This window comes from Stereum hirsutum (genome assembly GCF_000264905.1).
Source record: "Stereum hirsutum FP-91666 SS1 unplaced genomic scaffold STEHIscaffold_4, whole genome shotgun sequence".
In the NCBI taxonomy this organism is placed as follows: Eukaryota; Fungi; Basidiomycota; class Agaricomycetes; order Russulales; family Stereaceae; genus Stereum; species Stereum hirsutum.
Window position 1 is genome coordinate 2,107,249 of NW_006763134.1, and position 19,608 is coordinate 2,126,856.

General features: G+C 52.5%; 6 protein-coding genes across 6 annotated transcripts; 4 read left to right on the forward strand and 2 right to left on the reverse strand.

The window, feature by feature from the left end:
• Positions 1-654: 654 nt before the first annotated feature.
• On the forward strand, positions 655-2,745 carry STEHIDRAFT_145924 (CheY-like protein). The gene is made up of 9 exons (XM_007302064.1): positions 655-778; positions 863-1,001; positions 1,067-1,210; positions 1,271-1,606; positions 1,668-1,797; positions 1,876-1,934; positions 2,020-2,466; positions 2,521-2,538; positions 2,607-2,745. Exons 1-7 carry the CDS (start codon positions 750-752, stop codon positions 2,185-2,187), a joined length of 1,005 nt encoding a protein of 334 aa, XP_007302126.1. The 5' UTR covers positions 655-749; the 3' UTR covers positions 2,188-2,466; positions 2,521-2,538; positions 2,607-2,745.
• A 126-nt stretch (positions 2,746-2,871) lies between these two features.
• STEHIDRAFT_119948 (uncharacterized protein) lies at positions 2,872-3,974 on the forward strand. Its single transcript, XM_007302065.1, has 8 exons — positions 2,872-2,975; positions 3,037-3,071; positions 3,153-3,240; positions 3,303-3,341; positions 3,403-3,461; positions 3,562-3,630; positions 3,702-3,727; positions 3,824-3,974. The coding sequence occupies exons 1-8, from the start codon at positions 2,892-2,894 to the stop codon at positions 3,874-3,876; spliced, it is 453 nt and encodes a 150-aa protein (XP_007302127.1). The 5' UTR covers positions 2,872-2,891; the 3' UTR covers positions 3,877-3,974.
• A 53-nt stretch (positions 3,975-4,027) lies between these two features.
• Positions 4,028-5,446, reverse strand: STEHIDRAFT_94409 (uncharacterized protein; the record flags this gene model as incomplete). Its single annotated transcript, XM_007302066.1, has 3 exons — positions 4,028-4,817; positions 4,875-4,998; positions 5,067-5,446. 3 exons carry the CDS (start codon positions 5,444-5,446, stop codon positions 4,263-4,265), a joined length of 1,059 nt encoding a protein of 352 aa, XP_007302128.1. The 3' UTR covers positions 4,028-4,262.
• Positions 5,447-6,617: 1,171 nt separating this feature from the next.
• STEHIDRAFT_138272 (uncharacterized protein) lies at positions 6,618-14,220 on the reverse strand. The gene is made up of 5 exons (XM_007302067.1): positions 14,133-14,220; positions 13,970-14,044; positions 10,462-13,213; positions 7,736-10,371; positions 6,618-7,676 (listed from the first exon to the last, which is right to left on the reverse strand). The coding sequence occupies exons 3-5, from the start codon at positions 13,149-13,151 to the stop codon at positions 7,060-7,062; spliced, it is 5,943 nt and encodes a 1,980-aa protein (XP_007302129.1). The 5' UTR covers positions 13,152-13,213; positions 13,970-14,044; positions 14,133-14,220; the 3' UTR covers positions 6,618-7,059.
• A 1,940-nt stretch (positions 14,221-16,160) lies between these two features.
• STEHIDRAFT_119949 (uncharacterized protein) lies at positions 16,161-16,859 on the forward strand. Its single transcript, XM_007302068.1, has 2 exons — positions 16,161-16,727; positions 16,786-16,859. Exon 1 carries the CDS (start codon positions 16,239-16,241, stop codon positions 16,725-16,727), a length of 489 nt encoding a protein of 162 aa, XP_007302130.1. The 5' UTR covers positions 16,161-16,238; the 3' UTR covers positions 16,786-16,859.
• Positions 16,860-17,301: 442 nt separating this feature from the next.
• Positions 17,302-17,787, forward strand: STEHIDRAFT_154942 (uncharacterized protein; the record flags this gene model as incomplete). The annotated part of the gene is made up of 1 exon (XM_007302069.1): positions 17,302-17,787. One exon carries the CDS (start codon positions 17,302-17,304, stop codon positions 17,785-17,787), a length of 486 nt encoding a protein of 161 aa, XP_007302131.1.
• Between the last annotated feature and the right edge of the window lie 1,821 nt (positions 17,788-19,608).

Consider the following 19,608-nt stretch of genomic DNA (forward strand, 5'->3'; position numbering starts at 1 on the left):
GATCTTGGGGTTATCGGCATATTCCGACAGCGCCACACCAGTCGCATCGCTACGATGGGTTCGAGTCGAACTCTACAACCAACCACTTGGTCAAGGTTACGTCCCGCAGACTCCACGTCTGATACGGTCATCCTGGGTGAATAATGTGTCTTCTTGTAGTGCTGTGGAAATATGTCTAGGTGGCCCACAGTTTGTGAGACTGTAAACTTGGCTAAGACTCGATCTGGATGCGTTTCGAGCACGTCGTTTCTCGACTGCTCACGATTTTCTGGCTGGGTGATTCCCTCTGGTGTTCCTCTGGTGTTCCCGTCGAGCTACTCAAATACTCATAGCTATGCTGCAATCCACGAAGCAACCACAAAGCGATGCGAAGAACGCGTGACGTCATGCACGCTGCCAGCACCGCCGCCTTCTGTCCCTTTGCTTGTTGATGAGCTCCTCAGCGTCTAACAGTTGTTTATATACACACGACCCCGCCATCATTGGACCACATCTATGCCTCTCTACCATCCTCTTACCACAAACGTATCCACCCGGTGCAATAACTCTTCTCAATGGCGGAGGCCGTCGCTGCCATCGCTCTCTACCAACCTGTATACCATGTAATCTGGACGATCCTCAGCGGTGCTTACACTGTATGTGACGGCGTGCGGACGAGGAGGAAAGAGCTGCGATGTCTTCTCGACCGGTGTCGTGATCTCTTGCTCGAACTGGGAAAGGTTCTGCATCGAGAATCTGTACCTACGAGTATGAAGGAGAACCTCGAGGCTGTCGCGAGGTAAGCCTGCCATGTCTAGGAGCTATCATAATATTCAGGGTGGATATTAATACATCGTTCATCATTCATCATTTTTTTGGATAGGGCAGTGAAGATGGCGGGAGATGTCGCCCTCTTCGTGCGGCGACAAGGCTTCTGGTGGTGCTTGGTTCACTCCGGCGACATCGATCGCAGTATCATTGCTGTGAAAACGGCTATCGATGATGCTTTCACTGAATTCAATGTTGGTCTTAGCCTCCGTCCTCTCTATTGCACTTCCGTCTCAACAGACTTTGACTATCCGGATAGATCGTTGCCCATGCAGATAACGCAGAATTCCAGGCACGAGTGGAGAACGCACGACGACAGGATCATGCCGATATCTCGCAAACATTACAAGATATCGGTGGTCAGAATCGTCGGGTAGAGCGGTTGCTGGTAGGGCTAGCTCAGGTGTGTGTATCACACCCCTTGTTCATGCAGAAGTGTGCAGCTTACTGGAGAACGGTTCAGCAATTGACCGTCCAGAGTCCCATCGAGGCCACGACAACAATAGCTGTGGACGTTTCACACTCCAACCCTGTCAACATACCTCTTACCATCAACCCTCAAAGTACCGCGAGAGCGAATGTCAGACTACCTCCGCGTCGGAGGTCTGGCTTACGGCAGGCGGCATACGTCCCGTCATGGACCGTTCCACCTCGTGTATTGCTGGTCGAGGACGACCCTTTGTGCAGGATGTTATCCAGTAAGATCCTCACCATCTTCGGATGTACAATTCATGTGGCAGTGGACGGGTTGGCGGCGGTCGTCAAGATGAATTTCGAAAAGTACGACTTGGTTTTGATGGTACGCGCAAGTGAATCATCGCTTTGTGTTGTTTGCGACACTGACAGATTTGCTTTGCCAGGACATCATGCTGCCAAAACGAGACGGTATATCGGCAACGGTGTTAATCAGGGAGTTCGATAATCTCACGCCTATCATCTCGATGACGAGCAACATGAAGCCGAACGACGTTATGACTTATATTCGCTCTGGTACTCCCCTCTTCACAACCCCGTCTTTGTGATATGACTTCAAGTGCTGAGATATTGATCGCTCATTGTCATTGGCAGGCATGAACGATGTTCTTCCGAAGCCGTTCACAAAGGAAGGACTGAGGGGTGTTCTCGAGGTGAGTTTTCATGACGGTCGGACTCGTTGCGGCCTGTCCATGCCAGTGTATTCTACAGAAGTCTGATTATTGTACGACTCTATAGAAATATCTTTCGGCAGCACAATTGGCCACGAGCTCATCTACTGGGACTATGCTTCCCGACTCGTCAATAAGGCTACCGCAATCACACTCTGCAACCACTCGGCCGAATGTGACAAGGTTCAAATCATACCCTACTTGTGCGTCGCGGACCATCAGCGTCATTGGATGATTTTGTAGACGCGTGTGGGGCCCGGGGAATCTGTCTCATGGGAACACATAGTATCGGTATTGCAGAACTTAGTGGATTCAGCTTCTCTGGATACTGGCTTGTGGCCAAAAATGAGGATATGTTATCACTTCGAAGCTCATCTGCGCGTCCCTCCGAGTTCTCTGTTTGATGCGTATAATCTTCTTTTTTCTGTTTCTTAGGGCTTTAGGGGTTCTCGACCCATTCATCCATTTCTAGGATATGCCATTCTGGTATGCTTTTCCTTGTATACGTTTTACTGTACGATGTCGCTATATATTGCAAGTATGCTCTTGCTGATGATCAAACTTCAAGTTTCGTGGCCCAACACTGGTAAGTTACCAGTGTGGCGTCCGGGAGAACGCGGAACCTTGTGGGTCACTCAGGCTGCAGTTCGCCAGTCCCACAGCGGGATCTCTGTTTTTGGACCAGTTGTCTCTGCTTGATCCCCTTCTCATTATTCGTGAGACTGGGCCTCCTTGCTTGGACTGCTCTGACATGGGTGCTCTTCCGTACCCCGCGGAGTGTACGCGTGATGACGTGGGCAATTTCGATCCAATTGATCGTCGTCGAAATGACAGCATGGGATTCGCATTGGCAGAGGCGCATATATAAACCACCCTCTCTCTCGTTCTCGATGGTTCCTCCTTCCTCACTCCCATCAGCTTCGCAATCATAAAGCAAAAATGCCCATCACAATCAACTCTCCTCTGTCGCTGTACTCGATTCCTGCCGTCTGGTTGATTGGCTTCTATCCTTTCAACGCCAAAGTACGCACTTTTCTCTGTTTATCTTTCATATGATTCTGATTTGGGTCCCGTATACACTCAGTTCAGATTGATTAAGAACACCATTGGATGGGACAAGTGAGCACGCACGACGAATACACTACACGCGCAGACGGTGATATTGACGAATGATACATGATGCTGCCCGCGTTCGCCCAGCGTGCAGCCAAGACAGAATCGGGATCGTGTGGCTGCGAAAGCACCACAAATCTTGGGCAAGGTGGATAGGTACCAGGGAGCACATGATGTAGGTGTCTTTACTCGTATTGGCAGTGTTTTGCACAGTGCAAGCTGACTGAAGTCATGTAGAATGGGCACGAGATTTTCCCGCTCTGGGCTGCTGCTGTGGTGAGTCCCTGCGTCGTGGCCTGATTGTATTGAGTTTGAGCTTGACATGACTTCGCATAAGCTCGCAGGAAACTACGCGGGTCTCAGTCAATCCACACTGAATGCATTCTCCCTCACGTTGTATGTTCAAGCTTCTTTCATCCGAACGAGCTTTCGGATATTATGCTGCGGCTTGACGGCTTTCTACATTCCCATGTTCTGATCATTTTAACACCCCCAGTGTTGGCCTTCGCCTTCTTTACAACTACATATACATCAACCAGTCCTCGCGGGGATCGAGCGCAGCCAGGTTTGTGATCCGGTATTCTCCATTCCCAGTCTGCTACTAACCACTACATCGTCATGGTCTCTCAACTGTAGGAGTCTTACATACTTCGGCGGACTTCGTGAGTATTCCAGGCTCCCTATCATGCTGAGTTGCAGTATCCAGAGAGGTATAGTACTTGTACTGACTGCTGTGGCTTTGATCCTACCCACAACAGTCACGCCTCTGGGGCTGTTTGTCGCAGCCGTGAACAATCTCCACCAGTTGTAAGGGTCTGGGTCATGAGTGAACGGGATGATTCTACATCTAGACAACAACCTGTATGTTTCTCTGTGCTCGAAAACTTTTCGCAAAATATTGCAGGACCATTACCGCTCTTATATGAGGTGCAGAGAAGACATGGCAACAAACCCCGAGGTGACGTGAAAGTACTAGTTCTGGCTGATATTATTGATTATGTCTACAGTTCAAGATAATTATACGCTACAGTATTGGTTGTAAGAAATACAGTAAATCGGATAAGTAGGGTACTAAGCTAAGAAGCCGCCCGTACTACGGATTCAGTGTCCACAATCACATCGTCCAACAAACATCACAGCCTATGGGTATCAAGTCCAAACCAGCAAATAGCAATAAGGTACGAAGGACGCCATTGTTTAGAGAAAACGAAACCACTGCCTCAAACACGCGAACACCCAAATCGCCAGCATGATATTCAGACTCATGCCACCGCCGAGTCTTATCGAGTAGGCAGCATCCACAAGCGGGACGGCCTGTCCTATCGTGTCGTTCAGACACGTCATGAAGAGCTGATCCATCGAGCCCAAAGATGGCAGAGGCGTCTGCGATCCAGTCGCCGTACTGTTAGAATCAGCAGTGGTGTTGAAGACAGAGCTGTCGTTGTACCCGTCCATGGTGAGAACGAGGGTACTGGCGCGATAGTATTGAATCGCCTGCTCCGGTCGAGGATATGAGATCGCGTCGGATGGTGAGGATGAGTTGAATGTGGAGTTGGAGGCGTATAGGAATGCGGAGGAAGAAGATGTCGAATTATTGATCATCGAGCAGTTATATTGGATGAGTGGAATGAGGGCAGAGACTGTGACGTTATCGCCCAGTAGCCTGAATTGGACGGCATCAGAGGCGTTGGAGAAGAAAGCGGCTTCGACGAGAGCACCGCCAGGACGAGAGTCGTTGGTGGGAGCACCGTACTGTGTAACACGACAAGATGAGTACGAAACTATGGCTTCGGGATGCTGAGAACGTACTTCGTTCTCTACTTCGTAGTAAGGGGTCGGTCGAGAGCTCCAGACGATGGGCCAGAAGTAATAAGGGAGTCCTCGCTGGGATACTCCTACGGTAGAGTAACCTGGGTATCCGCTTCCATACCGTCTGATTGTGTGAATACGCAATTATTAGCCTGCATTCAACTCATACCTAGAAGCGATAAAAACACTTACGAGCTCCCGTAAACCTCTGCTCTCGTTCCTCCGCCCGCGGTCCTACCCGCGAACGCCTGTCCACTGGGGATCGTGCTCGCCTTGCCTCCTCCACTTCCGTATGTCGTGACGGAGGTCTTCCCTGATGAGAGACCTTTGACGGAGACGGAAGATGATTTTGAGGATGCAAGAACCGATCCCGAGCTGGAGCCGGACTTTGACGAAGAGGATGAACCCTTGGAGCTTGAGCTTGACGAACTCTTTCCACCGGAAGAGCCATGACCTCCACCTCCTTTCCGGCGGGTGAGGATAGAGGAGGAGGGAGACGACGTGGACGAAAAGGTATCGCGATCTTTCTGCTCTGGGTTGAGAATGGGATTGGAGATGAGAGTGATAAACATAAATGACACTCGTTCAAAGATGATAGGAAAGATGTGGTGTTGAAAAGAACATATCCCTGCAATCCTTGTGGTTTATCTACTCACGTTGAGTGTATGGCAGTACTTCCCGATAAAACAAAAGCAGTGGGTCCTTGTTCTGTTTAGAAGTATTGGAAGGACAGGAACGGACAGCTGACAGATCAGTTAGGTGCAGAGGCTACCGTGGTATTCTTATCGGAGCGCCCATCCTCATGCATGTGCGAAACACGAACATAGTCGAGAAGGACAGTCTATAACAGACTGGAACACTGGTGACGGAAGCAGTGAGAGCACCGCCTCATTGTGTGGCGGCACAGCTACATAGCAGAGCACAGACTTCTGCATGACGATCTCCAATATGATGAGAATTCTAGCGCCAAGACACCCTGTAGCAGCCATTGTAGGATCCCCCTGTGTAATGCATACGCCGGATACGGAGCCGACAGTACTTGCAGGAGCATATTGACTTTGTATTGACTCTTCCAACATCATCTGAATCGGTGTATCTGACTGAACTGCCAAGCTCGGTTCAGGCATTACTGTCGGCCGGTGGAGTGACCAGAAAAGCACATTAGCAGATTTTATCAGTCTGCCGCCAATCCATAAGGCAGAGTTAACGCAAGAAAAAGATACAGATTGGAGAAAGTATGGCAAGAGAAAGAGAGAGAAAGAGTCGCGGCAGCTCCCGAGGTCATCTTTAAGTACCGCGTATTATTCCCACGTTTCGAAGGCTATGATCGTAGCGCCCTGTAGTGCCCCTTCGATTGCTATGCACCATACCGCCCGTCAGTTCTCTGGACAGCAGAACCTACCCGTTGTATGCAGTCCTACTAGATACGGTCTGTTGGCAGACCTCACATCTGGAGCAGTCTGAGTCTCACCGTTAGCTGTGGCATCTACCTGCAAAGAGGTCCCATACTTCCATCGTTGCGGGGCCACACTGTTGCCGAGCGTGGTATTTAACGGAGCAAACAACACGAAGGATGGATCCGTACATTTTCAGAGATTCTCTCTGGCAAGTTATGGTGCATGGCCGGGGCCGAGGTGGTATTCCGATGATTATAACGCAAGAACGAAAACTAGGCAACATACGTAAAGAATAATTTTTAAGGATGCAGTGGGAAAGAGATGAGAAAGATGGTGGACAAAACAGGGGAAACCGAAACGAGGACAAGACCAGAGGTGCAAGACAGCACAGAACAAAGTGGGAACAAACCGTTGAGTTAGTCACTTTATATAGATGGTTAGCGATGGACGAGATGGACGAATGGATATAGTGGAACGAGCGGATGTCGTTGAGCAGGACGGGCAAAAATATATGTAGGGATGGATCAGTCGATGAGACAGACTAACCCATGAGTGAGTACGACAATGTATGATATAGGAAGGATGAATGAGAAGGCAGGAGACCACTATAATACCAATGATACAAACTAACGAGGGGGAGGGAAAACAGGGTCCGCGGGACTACAGGCGAAGAATATTCACAGGCGAGCAAACAACAGTGCCCAAGTGGACACCTACTCTAGGTAATAAACACACAGAGGCGACAAAGCCCGCAAAACAGTCCAAGTCAATAAATCAAGACACCATAATTAGGTATCGGAAGGTGAGGGTTGGGTTGAGCCGGGGGATGAAGAAGGACCCTGAGCGATGGTTATCTCATGATCAGGCTGTCCCCCAAAGGTCGTTCGAAAACTAGGACGCTGTTCGAGCACACGAGGGCGCAGATGAGGAGCTTCTACGGCAGCCATCGCTTCTCCCGCTGCCGCGAGAGGATCTTGGACAGTCTGGGTCTGCGTGGCAGGTGTGAAACCCGTTCCAAAGTAGGAATGAAGGAGAGAAACATGGGCAGGGCTGACAACGACCTGCTCCGGGGGAGAGGGGAAGTCCGAGAGGCCAGACATGCGGGAGTCGTGGCTACCTGTAGTCATGTAGCTTGAGCGCGCACCACTGCTAACGCCGGTGTTGGGTGGCGCGAGACTAGAAGAGGAGATGACACGAGAACCAGAGCTCGGAGCCTGGGAAGACTGATGTTTCTGGGAGGATTCGATCGGAGACGGCTGGGGATGGCCATGCCTTTCACCTTCGTTGTTCCCGGGCGCACCCTGGCCATCAGTGACAAATGACAGGTGGCCCGAGAAGCGATGGTCTGCGTATTGTGCGGGAGGAGTAGACAACTCCGCATCGACTGTGCCCACACGCATAGGGTCTAGAATTTCATCCAATAAGTTAGCAGACACGAGCGAATATCGACGGATAAATACTTACGAAGCCGGTCAAGACTATCCTCCTCCGGACTGTCAGCATCAATCCTCTCCAGAAGCGAAGAGGCTCTGGAGGAACCGACATCTTCCGGGATGTTGATCGTCGGTGGCTTCGGCGCACCTCTCGAGTCCTGAGCTCTATGCATCCTGAGAGGAAGCGTCGCAGCATTCATGGCCTCCGGCGAATCCACCCTCTGCATCGCGACACCAAGCGCATCCGTCGAGGGAAGAACTTGGCTTTGGTCGTCTTCTGGCCGTGAGCCGCGACTCCCATATCGCCTTCCCCACAGGTTCGACCCAGACATCGACGATTCCATTGACGGCCTCGTTTCCATTTGTAGTGCGACGAACTCTTCGCTCAAGCCCCTCGTCATATTCAACACTCCACTTCCAGCTTGACTGCTCCTCGACATAGAGCTGACGGAGGCGGGAACGTTCCTGGGAGGTATGTTCGCAGAAGGGCCAGCCCCATGTTGTATAGGCGCTGGCATCGTCACGGTCTCTTCCTCTTCTTCCGCCTCGCCCGCACCTGCACCCTCTGCCGAACGCTCGTGGTCAAGCTCAGATATTTCGTCCGCTGGTGTGTAGAATAAACCTCTGAACCTTTCAAGGTCCTCAACGCTGCTGAATGGCTTTGGTGAAAGCGGCGGTGATGAAGATCCGGTTGACACTCCAGGAGACGACCCGTTCGATCCGTGAAGCTGTTGCCGAAGAGCATGTTCGTCGGACGGCGAACCCGCGAATCCCCTAAATATGGATGGGTTGAGTGTCTCAGGAGGTGATGAAGCATACGTCTGCCCAGTTTGGCCAGAATTCATTGAAGCCTTGTTCCGCTGCAAGCGCTCCCTCCGATCTGGTGTCCCGAACATAGCAGCGGCATATGGATGCAGGTACGCGGACGAGGAAGCATCCATCTCACGACGATCTTCCTCCTCTTCGTCCTCCTCCCTGTCTTCCCGTCGAGGGGCCAAAATGACTGGCGCGGGCACCTCCAACGGATTGACGGCCATATTTGCCTGCGCCTGTTCGACACTATCCCCGAGCCCACTATCAGCACTTCCCCTTCTCCTCAACACTCTGACCAACGTATCCCCGATGTCTAACGGCTCTCCATGACTGACCCTGTTCAGGCCTTTCGCGTACGCATGACTCAAAGGTCGACTTGTGCTCGGACCAGCCATGGCGGCAGCGGGAGGTGGCGGTGGCGGAAGGATAAACTGCCCAGGCGCTAATGGCGAAGCACGGATCTCGTCTAGTGAAACCTCTCTCACACGACCCGAGGATGGAACCTGCGCATACATCGACTCTCGCGGGTCCGAGTTATAGGCGCCGGATGCAGCTTGAGCGTAAGGATGTAGGATAACGTGGGGCGGAAGTCTATGTCGAGCTGATACAGAGCCGTTGCTAGCCGCATCGAGAGAGATCTTGCGTTGCCTGTCTAGTTCGTCAGGTGGTGCGTATTCAGACGGATGAGGACCAGCGTAGTCGGACCCTTTGGACTTTGTGCGCGTGTGTCGATGCTTCGACGTGTTCGCGGCAGCAGCAGGACGAGAGTAGGGATCTTCGTCATAGGAATTGGCAGCGGCCTGGGATGGTGAAGGGAATATCCCTGCTTGTGCGTACGGATGGCCAGGGAACGTGATGACTTGTCTCACATCCTGTCCTCTCCCGAAGGCGCCTACCGCGCCTATCTCCTCTTCTGAAGACTCAGGAGGCGAGGACAACGCAATACCCATCGGTACCCCCTCTCCAGAGATGGTCATCCCAGACGGAACAGGGGAAGGCACCGGCATCTCCAACGTCTGTCCAGCCCCCGCCGTCGACATAAGCGCCAAAGCCGCAGACGCTGAGCCCTTCCCTCCACTCGAGCCGTTCAAGTTCGGCGGAATCGCAATCACCTCCCCGGGCACCGATGCTACCCTGGCATGTCCACGACCCTCGCGCTCAGCGCTCTCAGATAACCTCTCCTCTCTCATCTGCTCCTCCAAGTGCACGACCTTCGTCCCTCCATCTTTCCTCAATGTCCCATCACTCCTCAACAGCTCACCTGCCAATATCGCGTCAGCACCTCCACCTGCCTTGAAATCCGGATGCGTCTCGAGCGGACTGAAGTCCTCCGCCGAGAAACACATCCCCGCTGCCGTCTTCAGCGCCGTCTTCCCCCAACTCTCGTTCCTCGAATGTCCTCTCGAATGTCCTTGCGTGCTCGTCGAATGCCCAGGGCCAGTCCCAGTGCCGTGACCTCCAGAGGTGGTGCTCTTCGCAGATTGCGACCTCCCGAGCGAACTCGCATTGTTCTTGCTCTGACTTCTCGAATGCGTGCCACTGGAAGAGGAGAACGTCCCCAGTTTCGAGAATGTCTGCATGCCTGCACTACCCTCCACAGGGGATAGCCTCACGTGAATAGTTGGTGGAACCCTCTGGCTGCCCAAAAGACTTCTCTCGGCAAGGAAATCGAACGCTTGGATGTGGACTGATTTCTGGGTGTTGCGGGAGTGGTGTTGAGGGGTGCGCACGTTGCTGGTAGACCGAGAGCGAGAACGGGAGAGAGTTCGGGTTCGTTTGTTTTGGAAGGAGCGGGAGGCTTGGGCTTGCCAGGCCTTGCGTTCTTTCTCTAGCTCGTCGCCATCCTTCAGGACTCTGAACCGACAAAACGACCGTAAGTTACAACATGAAATTATGATGACGCATATAAAGGAAATAAATGAGGAGAGAAAACAAATCACGCACTGCGTCAGTGAAGGCACAGGAGTCGGCAACGACAGATCATCCTGCGCAAAACTCCTTGGTCTCAGTGGCCTCAAGGTCGAATTAGTTTTTGTAGTCGCATTGGCGCCCAAGGTTGCTGTCGTAGCTGGCGTTGTCGCGTTCGTATTCGGGTCCACCCTCGGCACGATGACAGGCTCACCCATCCCCTGCATCCTCTCCACATTCCCAGTATCCCTATGCCTCTGTCTCTCTCCAACTCCAGGCCCACTTCCACCATCCACGACCGGACCCAATCCAGCCACATCCAGATACTCCGAAGGCAATCTCGAAGGACCCGCAACCGGTTGCCCCGTCCCTCGCTCCCTCTCCTGCGCCGATCTCGGATTCACATTTGCCATAACCAGAGGCCCAGACGCAGACAACGAAGGCGTCGAAAGGTTCAAGGCAGACTTCGACTTCGGTATCCTCCTACCCAAACTCGAGCCCAACCTCCCACTCATCGCCAGCGGCGCCTCTCTCGCCGTCGTCAAGCCTGCCCTCTCCCCGGCGCTAGAATATTCAGGTTTCCAAGACACGATCGGCGAGCCTGGTGGACTGATGACGAGGCCACTGTGTCCGTTCCCGTCGTCGTCTACGTGGACTGCGAAGCGAGGTCTGGGGAATAAAAGGGCATCGCACCATGTCTCCGGGCTTAACCATCGTTGCCGTCTCTTCTGCGCTTGTGCATTGCCGCTACCGCCACCACCAGGCCCTGCTTGAGTGGTGATAATCGGCGGGGGCATTCCACCGGAAGTAGCCATCGCACTAGACGGCTGAATCGGCTGCGGCTGTTTCGTGAATCCACGGAGGTTGGGTGTAGATATAGCTTTGAGAAGCGAATACCGGACGGAAGGCTTGAAGTTCGGCTGCTGGGGATTGGAATGGGTGCCATGATGTGAACTTTGGGTCGGGTCATATCGCTGTTGAGATTGTGAATGCGGATAGTTGTGATTCTGGGACGATGGGATATAATGTTGGCTGTACTGATTATTTGGGTTGGAGCTGGTCATAGGATAGGAGGGATTGGCCTTAGGAGAGTTGTTGTTGTGACCTGTAGGAGTAGGAGACTGCGGGATCTCAGGCGGCGCCCTCGGGCTCTCGAACAACGAAGGTTCGCCCTGACCCGGTACCTTCCCCTTCTCCCTATCCCTCTCCCGATCGACGAACCCGGCATTGACGAAGGGCGAGAGCGGGATCGGTGAAACACTATAAATCGTACTCGTCGGTATCCTCGGGGGCTCCAAATTCCTCCTCCCCGTCCCTGTCCCCGTCCCCGCTCCTCTCTCCCTCTGCCTCCTCTCCTCTCGTTCTCTTTCCTCCCTCGCTTCCCTCTCCACATCATACTCAAACTCACCCTCCTGCGCCTGATTCGGCGACGGCGAATGCGAGGGCGAAAACGCATAGGCATATGGATGCGGTGAACTCGTCTGCGAAAACGATGGTTCAAATAACGGCGACTCCGAGCCTCCCGACCTGCTCCTAATAGACCTCGGCGACGCGGACGCAGACATCGGCTGGCCAGTCTGGACGTTCACGAACTGCGGGGCGTCGATTTCAGGCGAAGGGATAAGCGTGGAGTAATACGACGCTATGTAGTCTTCGTCGACATTCGCGCTCGTGATGGTGTCGGTATTACGAGCCGTCGTGCCCGACAGGATTGCATTCCCGGTGTAGCTGGGCACGCCACCGACATCACCCTCTCCCATCGTACTCGCCCTCGTCCGCAATCCCTGCCTTCCACCCGTCGCCCGTCTCTGCAGCAACCTCGAAGCCGGCGACGTTGGCCTACCCTTCGACGGGGATGTATTTCTGTAGGCGTCGGTAGAGGGCTGATATGATGAACTTTGTGCGCGTTGTCTTCCCCCCGCTCCGAACAGACCCGCAAGACTGATCCTATTGCCTCCAGTCCCAGACGATGTACCGGCCGGTTGAGGATTATATGGGAGCCCATGGTGAGTGGAAAACCTCTGAACTGGTATTGGCGATTCGCCAACTCCGCCTCCGCTTGGTGAAGGCGAGAAACCGGTACCAGTAGTACCAGCATAGGCATGGACAGGAACAGGAGGTGGAATGGCTCCACTCCTCCTGAACGGGTCGACCGTCCCAGATGCGGAGGACATAGTCCCCTGAGTCGACACCTCCGAATACGCTCTCGTTCTGATCCCTCCACTCCCGTACCCGTTTCCGTTTCCATGTCCACTACCGCTCCCACTTGCTCGACCCGATCCGGATGCGCCGCTGAGATGAGGATTCGAAGTTCGGCCGAGCGTGGCGCTCGTGAGTGGGAGGGCGGGGGAGTACGCTGCAGTAGCCCCTTGGGAGGAGCGGGAGTGTGGGTATGAGTAGGGAAAGGTGTTGAGCTCGTCTTCGCTTCTGTTCCCTGCTAGATAGGTATCAGTTCCAGTCGATGCCAGGTGATTAGGAGGCCGAGTCTCGATGGGGCCGTTATACGGCGTGTACCATTCCGAGCTGTCGTTCTCGTGGTGCGTCTGTGTACTGTGGAGTGTGGAGTTATGCTGGTGTTGATTACTCTGGAGTGCGTTAGGACTGTGAGTGGGACTAGGTGAGGCAGAGGCGGAAGGTCGACGAGAACGCGAAGAACCGAAGAAGCGAGGGAAACGAGAGGAGGTAGTCGTTGGAGGGGCGGATGCCGATTGGATTTTGGTTGTCATCAGAGGGGATGGTGAGAAGAGGGGAGGAGTATTGAACGTCGAAGCTAGGGCAAGAGATTTTCCTATATGATAGATGCAACGAGCGGAAATGTGAGTGGACGCTGAGTAAGGGCTCGAACTAGACGCGAGTGTTATAGAAGGTGCGTTGTTCAATGCATGCCAAACATAGAACGGACAGATTTATGTTCGGAGAACACGAAGTTGGTTGGCTGTCCAGCACGGATGCATCGCAACCCGCCCTCCGGGAGAGGGCATCGAATCCGCATCCGATGAAAGTGTGCAGGACTTTTTGTGAAGATGAATTGGTAGGTAAACAAATTCATCAGACGCATTTCTAGAAGAGACGCGTCGCTTAACTTCACGACTTCTTCATTCGTCTCCAAGCACGACTGTCACAGACGTCACCAAGTCAGGAAAGCTAGAGCTAGAAAACTCTGGGTAGGTATGTTCAAGATTTGAATGGAGGAGCCTGTCTGCGAGAGCGCTCATGCGAGGAAGAAGATAGTGACGAGGCGATGCGTGGATCTGCGCACTGCCATCGGGACGGTTCATGACCGTTGGGTTGCACTCTCCGGAGCGTAACTACATGATGCGAAATTCCGATATGCGTATACAGCCCCAGTTCGTATACCTGCACTCAACCAAACGCAGGTGATTGACCAAATGGTCACCGATATGCTCATAGTCAACGCCCATGGGCTTGTGATACATCTCAAAACCCATGATGATTCTTCTCTCACGATATACGAACTGTTAGCCACAGCCGCGTCGAACACCATTCCGTTCTCCTATTGACCCAGATAAAAGAGAAAACTCACAGGTCTATAAAACAGAGCACCAGGCAGACAACAAGCTCCCGTTGAAAACTTCCTCTGTTCAACCCTGACCAACAGCTGGCCCCCACAAAACCCGAAGAGAAGAAAGAACCAGCCTGTTCAGCTTCTCTCCCCCCATTAACGAAGGATGCTGAATCATGCTCACCGATGACGAGAGCGAGCAATATTATAGGATATATTTATTAAAGAGTGACTAACAAAGCATGAGAGCGACGGTGGCGACGACGATGAGGAAGGAGGACGACGACGACGAAGGAGGGAAGGCGACGGCAACAACAGAGCTCGGTTTTCGACTCCACTTTCTCCCTGATCGGGCCTGGACCACCGTGGGAACGCAGGCGAAATATCGCGCTTCCCCATCCGGATGGCGCGCGCTTCGGTTCCCTGAACGGAAGATTCTTTTCTGAGCCATGTCTTTCCTCATCTTCGCTTTCTCTCGGCTGTGCTTCGCTTTGACCCCACGTAGCTGCAGCACAGTATCCACAATTTGTGAATATAAATGCAGATTTTATTCGCCTGCCGCCAGAAATAAGCGTTTAGAGGAAACAGCCAAAACGGGGAATGACAGGATTGGAAATGTCCCAGGAACTACGCCTCCACGTGGGACAGGCTTCCACGCGTGCCCCTTCCGCTCTCCGAGCTCTCATGATGTCATGTCCGTACACGACGTCCACAATCCATTTTTGGTCCATTCCTCCTTATGCGACGTCGCTCTCAACGTCGGTCAGACCAGGGACAAAACTAAAATGCTTTCATGAGAGCGTTCACAGAGTCTGATTCAAGAGAAACTTCAAGAACAACATATACATCAACATCTGCATCATGTTCGAATCAACACCATCTTTGTTGAAGATCTAGGTACTCACCACCTCCACTGGCAGTCTGCTCAAGATCACGATCTTGTTCTAACATATTGTTCTCAGATTCCATCATTCAAAGCCAACAGACCCAGGAACAACATGAGACTGTCGCCCCTTCAACTTGCCCTTCTCCGCAACAATCAAACCGAGCCATCGCATCACCAACAAAGTCCCAGTGGCGCTCGTTCAACATTGGCTCCAAACGCTCGCGACCATCACACCGCACGAGGCTCCCAACACTCCAACATCCCTAATTCGAACGATACTGCCACTGACCAGCGATGTTTTCGTCCCGATTCGGACTCGGACCTTCTCTTGTTGATGTTGATTCAGATGAAAGAGCGCGGACACAATCCTAAGTCGTGATACAAAGCGCCCGGAACAGTCGAGCCTCTAGCTCCTGTGGGTCCGAGACGGGAGCTATTCGGGGCCGTGATGTGTTCTGCGAAGGCGGGTAGGCGCATGCGGTGTCAGTGTGCGTCTAGAAAGAGCTCCAGAAGAGATAGCGAGCCTCATGGGAAGAGTCGAAGATGCAGTGTAGTTTTGCTTCGAGAATGGATAGCAATGTTACGACGAGCGTCACGGAGAAGTAGAACACGACACCGAAAGAAGAGGGACTTCATCAAGGTGAGAAGACAATGGGTGGTGCTTGTGAGAGTCGAAGATGAGAGGTTGGCTGGGTGAGAAATGAAGCTGGGAGAACTTGAAGAAGACGTCGTGGCGTGGCACTCGTTGAAGGGAAAAATGGCTTGGGTAGGAAGACAGAACCAGAGCGGAGATATAGTGCATCCCACAAGATGTTCCTTTGGACTGTTTGTGCTGACGTTCCTGGCCAGCGAACTAACAATTCAGAGGAGCAAAGATACTCGCAAGAACATTCAGAACTTCCGATAGAAGCTTGCTCGAAGATGCCTATGATGGTCGTCGGACAAGACTGCCAAAAGACTGCCAAAGATATGTAACATGCCCAAGACATCGATTTGCAGCTTTCTAGAAGATATAAGCAGCGAGCAGCGAGACATGGTAGGGACAGTGATAAAAGAAGAAGGAAAGGAAAGAGCGACGGGAGTGAAAGAACGAACGCGGGGTTGGGAAAGTGCGTGGGAAATGCTCCGGACGAAGCCGGACGCGTCTGCTCTTTGCGAACTCGTTGTCTTTCTTTCTCGTTCCACCGCTCGGTCCAGGTTCTCTCGTTCGTAACCGACATGCTATGGAATTAGACACTTGATGCCTAGACCAGCGCGCTATTCAGACTTGGCTACAGATCCTCATTCTTTGCCCCCTAAGCGAACTCGAACCGTGACAAGCCGTGGCCCGCTAGTACATAACGACATCCTGTTACTCCAACCATCTCTACACCAACTATCCCTGCCTCACGATCTCACATCACCATGTCGCGTCGGAGGAGTGACCTTGTCTTCGGTTTCCTAGCCAACGAAGTGTGGCTCCTGGAACGAGCAAAAGCCTACGGCATCGTCACCGATCTTCCACCAAATGCAATAGAATCATATAAATCCAAGAATTATACCGACGCAGACCTCGCCGAGTGCCAGTGGTACCATCGCTCGCTGGCCATGCTCAACTACGTCAGACAGGAGATCATCCTGGCGGTCGCGATACCTGATCTCGAGCTACGGGCAGTCTGGGTCGGGGAAGACGCGTGCCTTCGGTGTTTCTCGTTACCGCTCGAATACGCGTCCAAGCGCTCTCGCACCCCGGAGATGGTTGAGCAGATGAAGCTACTCGCGAAGCTCATCGAGACTAAGTTCCCGCCGTCGTTGTTTTGTGCCGTCTCTGCGCCACTCCCGCCCGACATGAAAGGCCACAAGATTCCCCCGCAGCTCGCCAATCACCGTATCAAGGATCTACCAAGTTTCTAGGTTCGTATTAGTCCTTCAATGGATCTGTTGTTATGCCGCTGACCCGCTTCGTGCACAGACTCCCATTGCTCGGGCTTGTCTTAAACTTCATTTCAAAACTTCTCCCGCCTCGTTCGTGTTGCCGTGTCGTCGTTCATGCACTATCGTACTGTTCATCTGTACTTTATACTAAACCTTTCCGTCTGATGCCATCATGTCGAACGTTCCTTGCGATCGTAGCAAGCAACGAGGCTCGCTGCTTGAGGTTGTTGCGGTAGTACTTATCGTGGGTGAGTGGACCTAGTACAAGATGGCCTGCGTCTAGAATTGTCATATGAGTTAATCGAAGATCTTTTAAGAAAGGAAAGCTGCCTTCTGTTTATTATTCGGACACTGGGGTTTTCTCCGTCTATAGGCCACGACTGCGACAGAAACGGGCCACAAAGGGTGTGATTATGTCACGGCGTGTGACACTTGTGCACGTCCTCACGCGAACTCGAACCGTGACAAGCCGCTCTCTTTCTCTGCCTACGACGTCAACTGTCTCTGCCTCAATCACCCCTCATAACTCCTCTCCAACCCACTTCACTTCACCATGTCGCGCCAAAGGAGTGACCTTGTCTTCGGCTTCCTTGCTAACGAAGTGGAGCTCATGGAACGAGCGAAAGCTCACGGCTTCGTCGCCGACCTTTCACTTGACGCTATTGAACGGTATAAAGCCAGAAAATATACCGACGCAGAGATCGCGCAATGCCAGTGGTTCAGACGAGCTGGGGCCATGCTCACTTACGTCAAGCGGGAGATCTCCCCAAGAGTCGCAATTCCTGACCTTGAGCTTCGGGGAGTTTGGGTTGGCGACGACTTGTGTATCCACTGTTTCTCATTGCCGCTCAGATATGCAAGCAAGCGCTATCGTACCCCGGAGATAGTGGCACAGATTAAGCTACTCGCGAAGCTCATCGAGACCGAGTTCCCGCCATCGTTATATCGTGCTGTCTCGGCGGAAGTCCCGAATGACTTGAAGGGACAGAAGCTTCCCCCAGCGCTGGCCAACTATCGCATCGAGGATTTGCCGTTCTAGGTCCGTCTCATTCCTGTATCTCTATCATTTCTTTTATTGTTCTGACACTCGTCTGTTTTGTGGGCAGGTTCTTCTTCCTTGGACTTGTCTGGTCCCTTTCCCCAAACCTCTCCTACACCGGCGTCCGTGTATCATGTTGTCATCCCTCCTCTGTTATGATCAGTCTATACTCCATATATTCACAAGCTTTCCATGGCGTCGAACTTTTATATATTATGTTGTTGATCCTCAACATACCTTGCCCCGTTTGACTGAAAATAATGGGCATCATTTCGAACAAGTTGAATATTGAACAGAATCGCCAAAAACACGAGCAGAGTGGCACACCACGAACAATAGTAGCGGCCACAAAAAATTGATAAGGTGAAAGAGAGATAATATGCAAACACACGAAACGAAAAAGAGAGAATCTGAAGCGCGGCCTCTGCCTCTGCCTCCTCCTTCAATTCACGTACCACTTTCACCACCTTAACCCAATGAGCCTCAGACTCTTCACTCCCCAAGACAAGTTCTTTCGACCATACGATGTCACGCTCAACGTCGGCCATCTCCCCTCCGTTCTTGTCTCTAGTCTTCTCGGTCTTGGACTTCTGGAGGATGGCCCATTTCCAAATATCGCCCGAAGATGCAACAGCTACCAACCGTGTGACGTTCGGCATGTCGAAGCAGTAACGAGCTTGTTCCATAACTTGCTCAATTGATTTGACGAGGGCGGCAGCTATGTCACGGGCGGCAGTTGCATGGCGCTTGGCTTCCAGCAATAGGAGTACGCGAGCAAGGCCTAGATGATTTCCAGGGCTCATGGAGCTCGATGGTCGGTCGCCTTGTGTCCCACGGCTGAGGTTTTCGAGAAACCTGGCGAGCTCTTCGCTCATAGTCATGTCGTTCTCCTCCTGTGGGGAGCGGTAAACGTCGGGTGGAGGGGCGTTATCAGCGTCGAAAACATCGCTCATGTTGCCCCCCTGGAGCGTAAGAACGGCGAAGTCGGCGACTAGCGAGTTGTCACCTCGCTCGCGGACGATGACGGGATGGGAAACATCGAAAGTTTGTGCAGTCAAATGCGACGTGTCGAGTGCGTTCTCTGATTGGATGGCATGAAAGAAAGTCTGCTTAGTCAGAAGCGAGGTAAGTATGGAGTGAAAATAGCTGACCATTCCTCGCAAGCTGCAAGTTTGCCTCGCCCGCAAGCCTCATGTCCTCGAGATGTTCCTCTGATGGCTCGACAGGTGGAACTTCGTCGATAGAGAGGTTGAAGAAGTTATCGTCGTCAAACTCGCTCACATCGCCAGATACAGAGGAATCGGACAGAATGGGAAGGAAGTGAGGCTGGTCAGCCGACGATGTAAACTGTACCTCATCCAGGACAGATGCGCGCCAGTTCGTGACTGCTTTCTTTCCCAAGTCGTCCAGCGTTTTGTGAGAACCGCCGTCCCTCAGTCTCCACAGCGGATATTGCGGTATGACGTGGAGATCAATAGAACGAAACCAAAAATCTGCGGTAGTGTCCCATGGGCCGTACCATAAGAGCTCGCGATCTCCAACGTTGGCGACGAGGTCTTTGCAAAATGTTACTTCCTGGGAGAGATTGTAACGGTATCGTTGATAACTCTGGTAGCGGAGCAGGGTGACAAAAGCTGGCAGAAGCTGGTTCGTAGTAGGATCATCCAAGACATGCTCGAAAAGGGCTCTGAACTGGGCAAGTTGACTAGGGAAGGGGGTGCGGAACATGGGTGGGCGATCAGTGGGGTGTACGGTTCCCACTGATACGGAGACGACTTATATATGTGGACCACATAATTCCCACGACGATCCAAGAGAAGT

What these genes read in the sequence shown, in the direction of transcription:
- STEHIDRAFT_138272 (XM_007302067.1), bottom strand. Translation starts at nt 13,151, where the DNA reads ATGACAACCAAAATCCAATCGGCATCCGCCCCTCCAACGACTACCTCC. An exon ending in CCTGTGCCTTCACTGACGCA is followed by an intron (nt 10,372 to 10,461) that starts GTGCGTGATTTG and finishes TTGTCGGTTCAG; the next exon opens with AGTCCTGAAGGATGGCGACG. An exon ending in GGATAGTCTTGACCGGCTTC is followed by an intron (nt 7,677 to 7,735) that starts GTAAGTATTTAT and finishes ATGAAATTCTAG; the next exon opens with ACCCTATGCGTGTGGGCACA.
- STEHIDRAFT_145924 (XM_007302064.1), top strand. Translation starts at nt 750, where the DNA reads ATGAAGGAGAACCTCGAGGCTGTCGCGAG. An exon ending in TGCTGGTAGGGCTAGCTCAG is followed by an intron (nt 1,211 to 1,270) that starts GTGTGTGTATCA and finishes AGAACGGTTCAG; the next exon opens with CAATTGACCGTCCAGAGTCC. An exon ending in TATGACTTATATTCGCTCTG is followed by an intron (nt 1,798 to 1,875) that starts GTACTCCCCTCT and finishes TGTCATTGGCAG; the next exon opens with GCATGAACGATGTTCTTCCG.
- STEHIDRAFT_119948 (XM_007302065.1), top strand. Translation starts at nt 2,892, where the DNA reads ATGCCCATCACAATCAACTCTCCTCTGTCGCTGTACTCGATTCCTGCC. An exon ending in GGTACCAGGGAGCACATGAT is followed by an intron (nt 3,241 to 3,302) that starts GTAGGTGTCTTT and finishes GAAGTCATGTAG; the next exon opens with AATGGGCACGAGATTTTCCC. An exon ending in CGGGGATCGAGCGCAGCCAG is followed by an intron (nt 3,631 to 3,701) that starts GTTTGTGATCCG and finishes TCTCAACTGTAG; the next exon opens with GAGTCTTACATACTTCGGCG.
- STEHIDRAFT_119949 (XM_007302068.1), top strand. Translation starts at nt 16,239, where the DNA reads ATGTCGCGTCGGAGGAGTGACCTTGTCTTCGGTTTCCTAGCCAACGAA.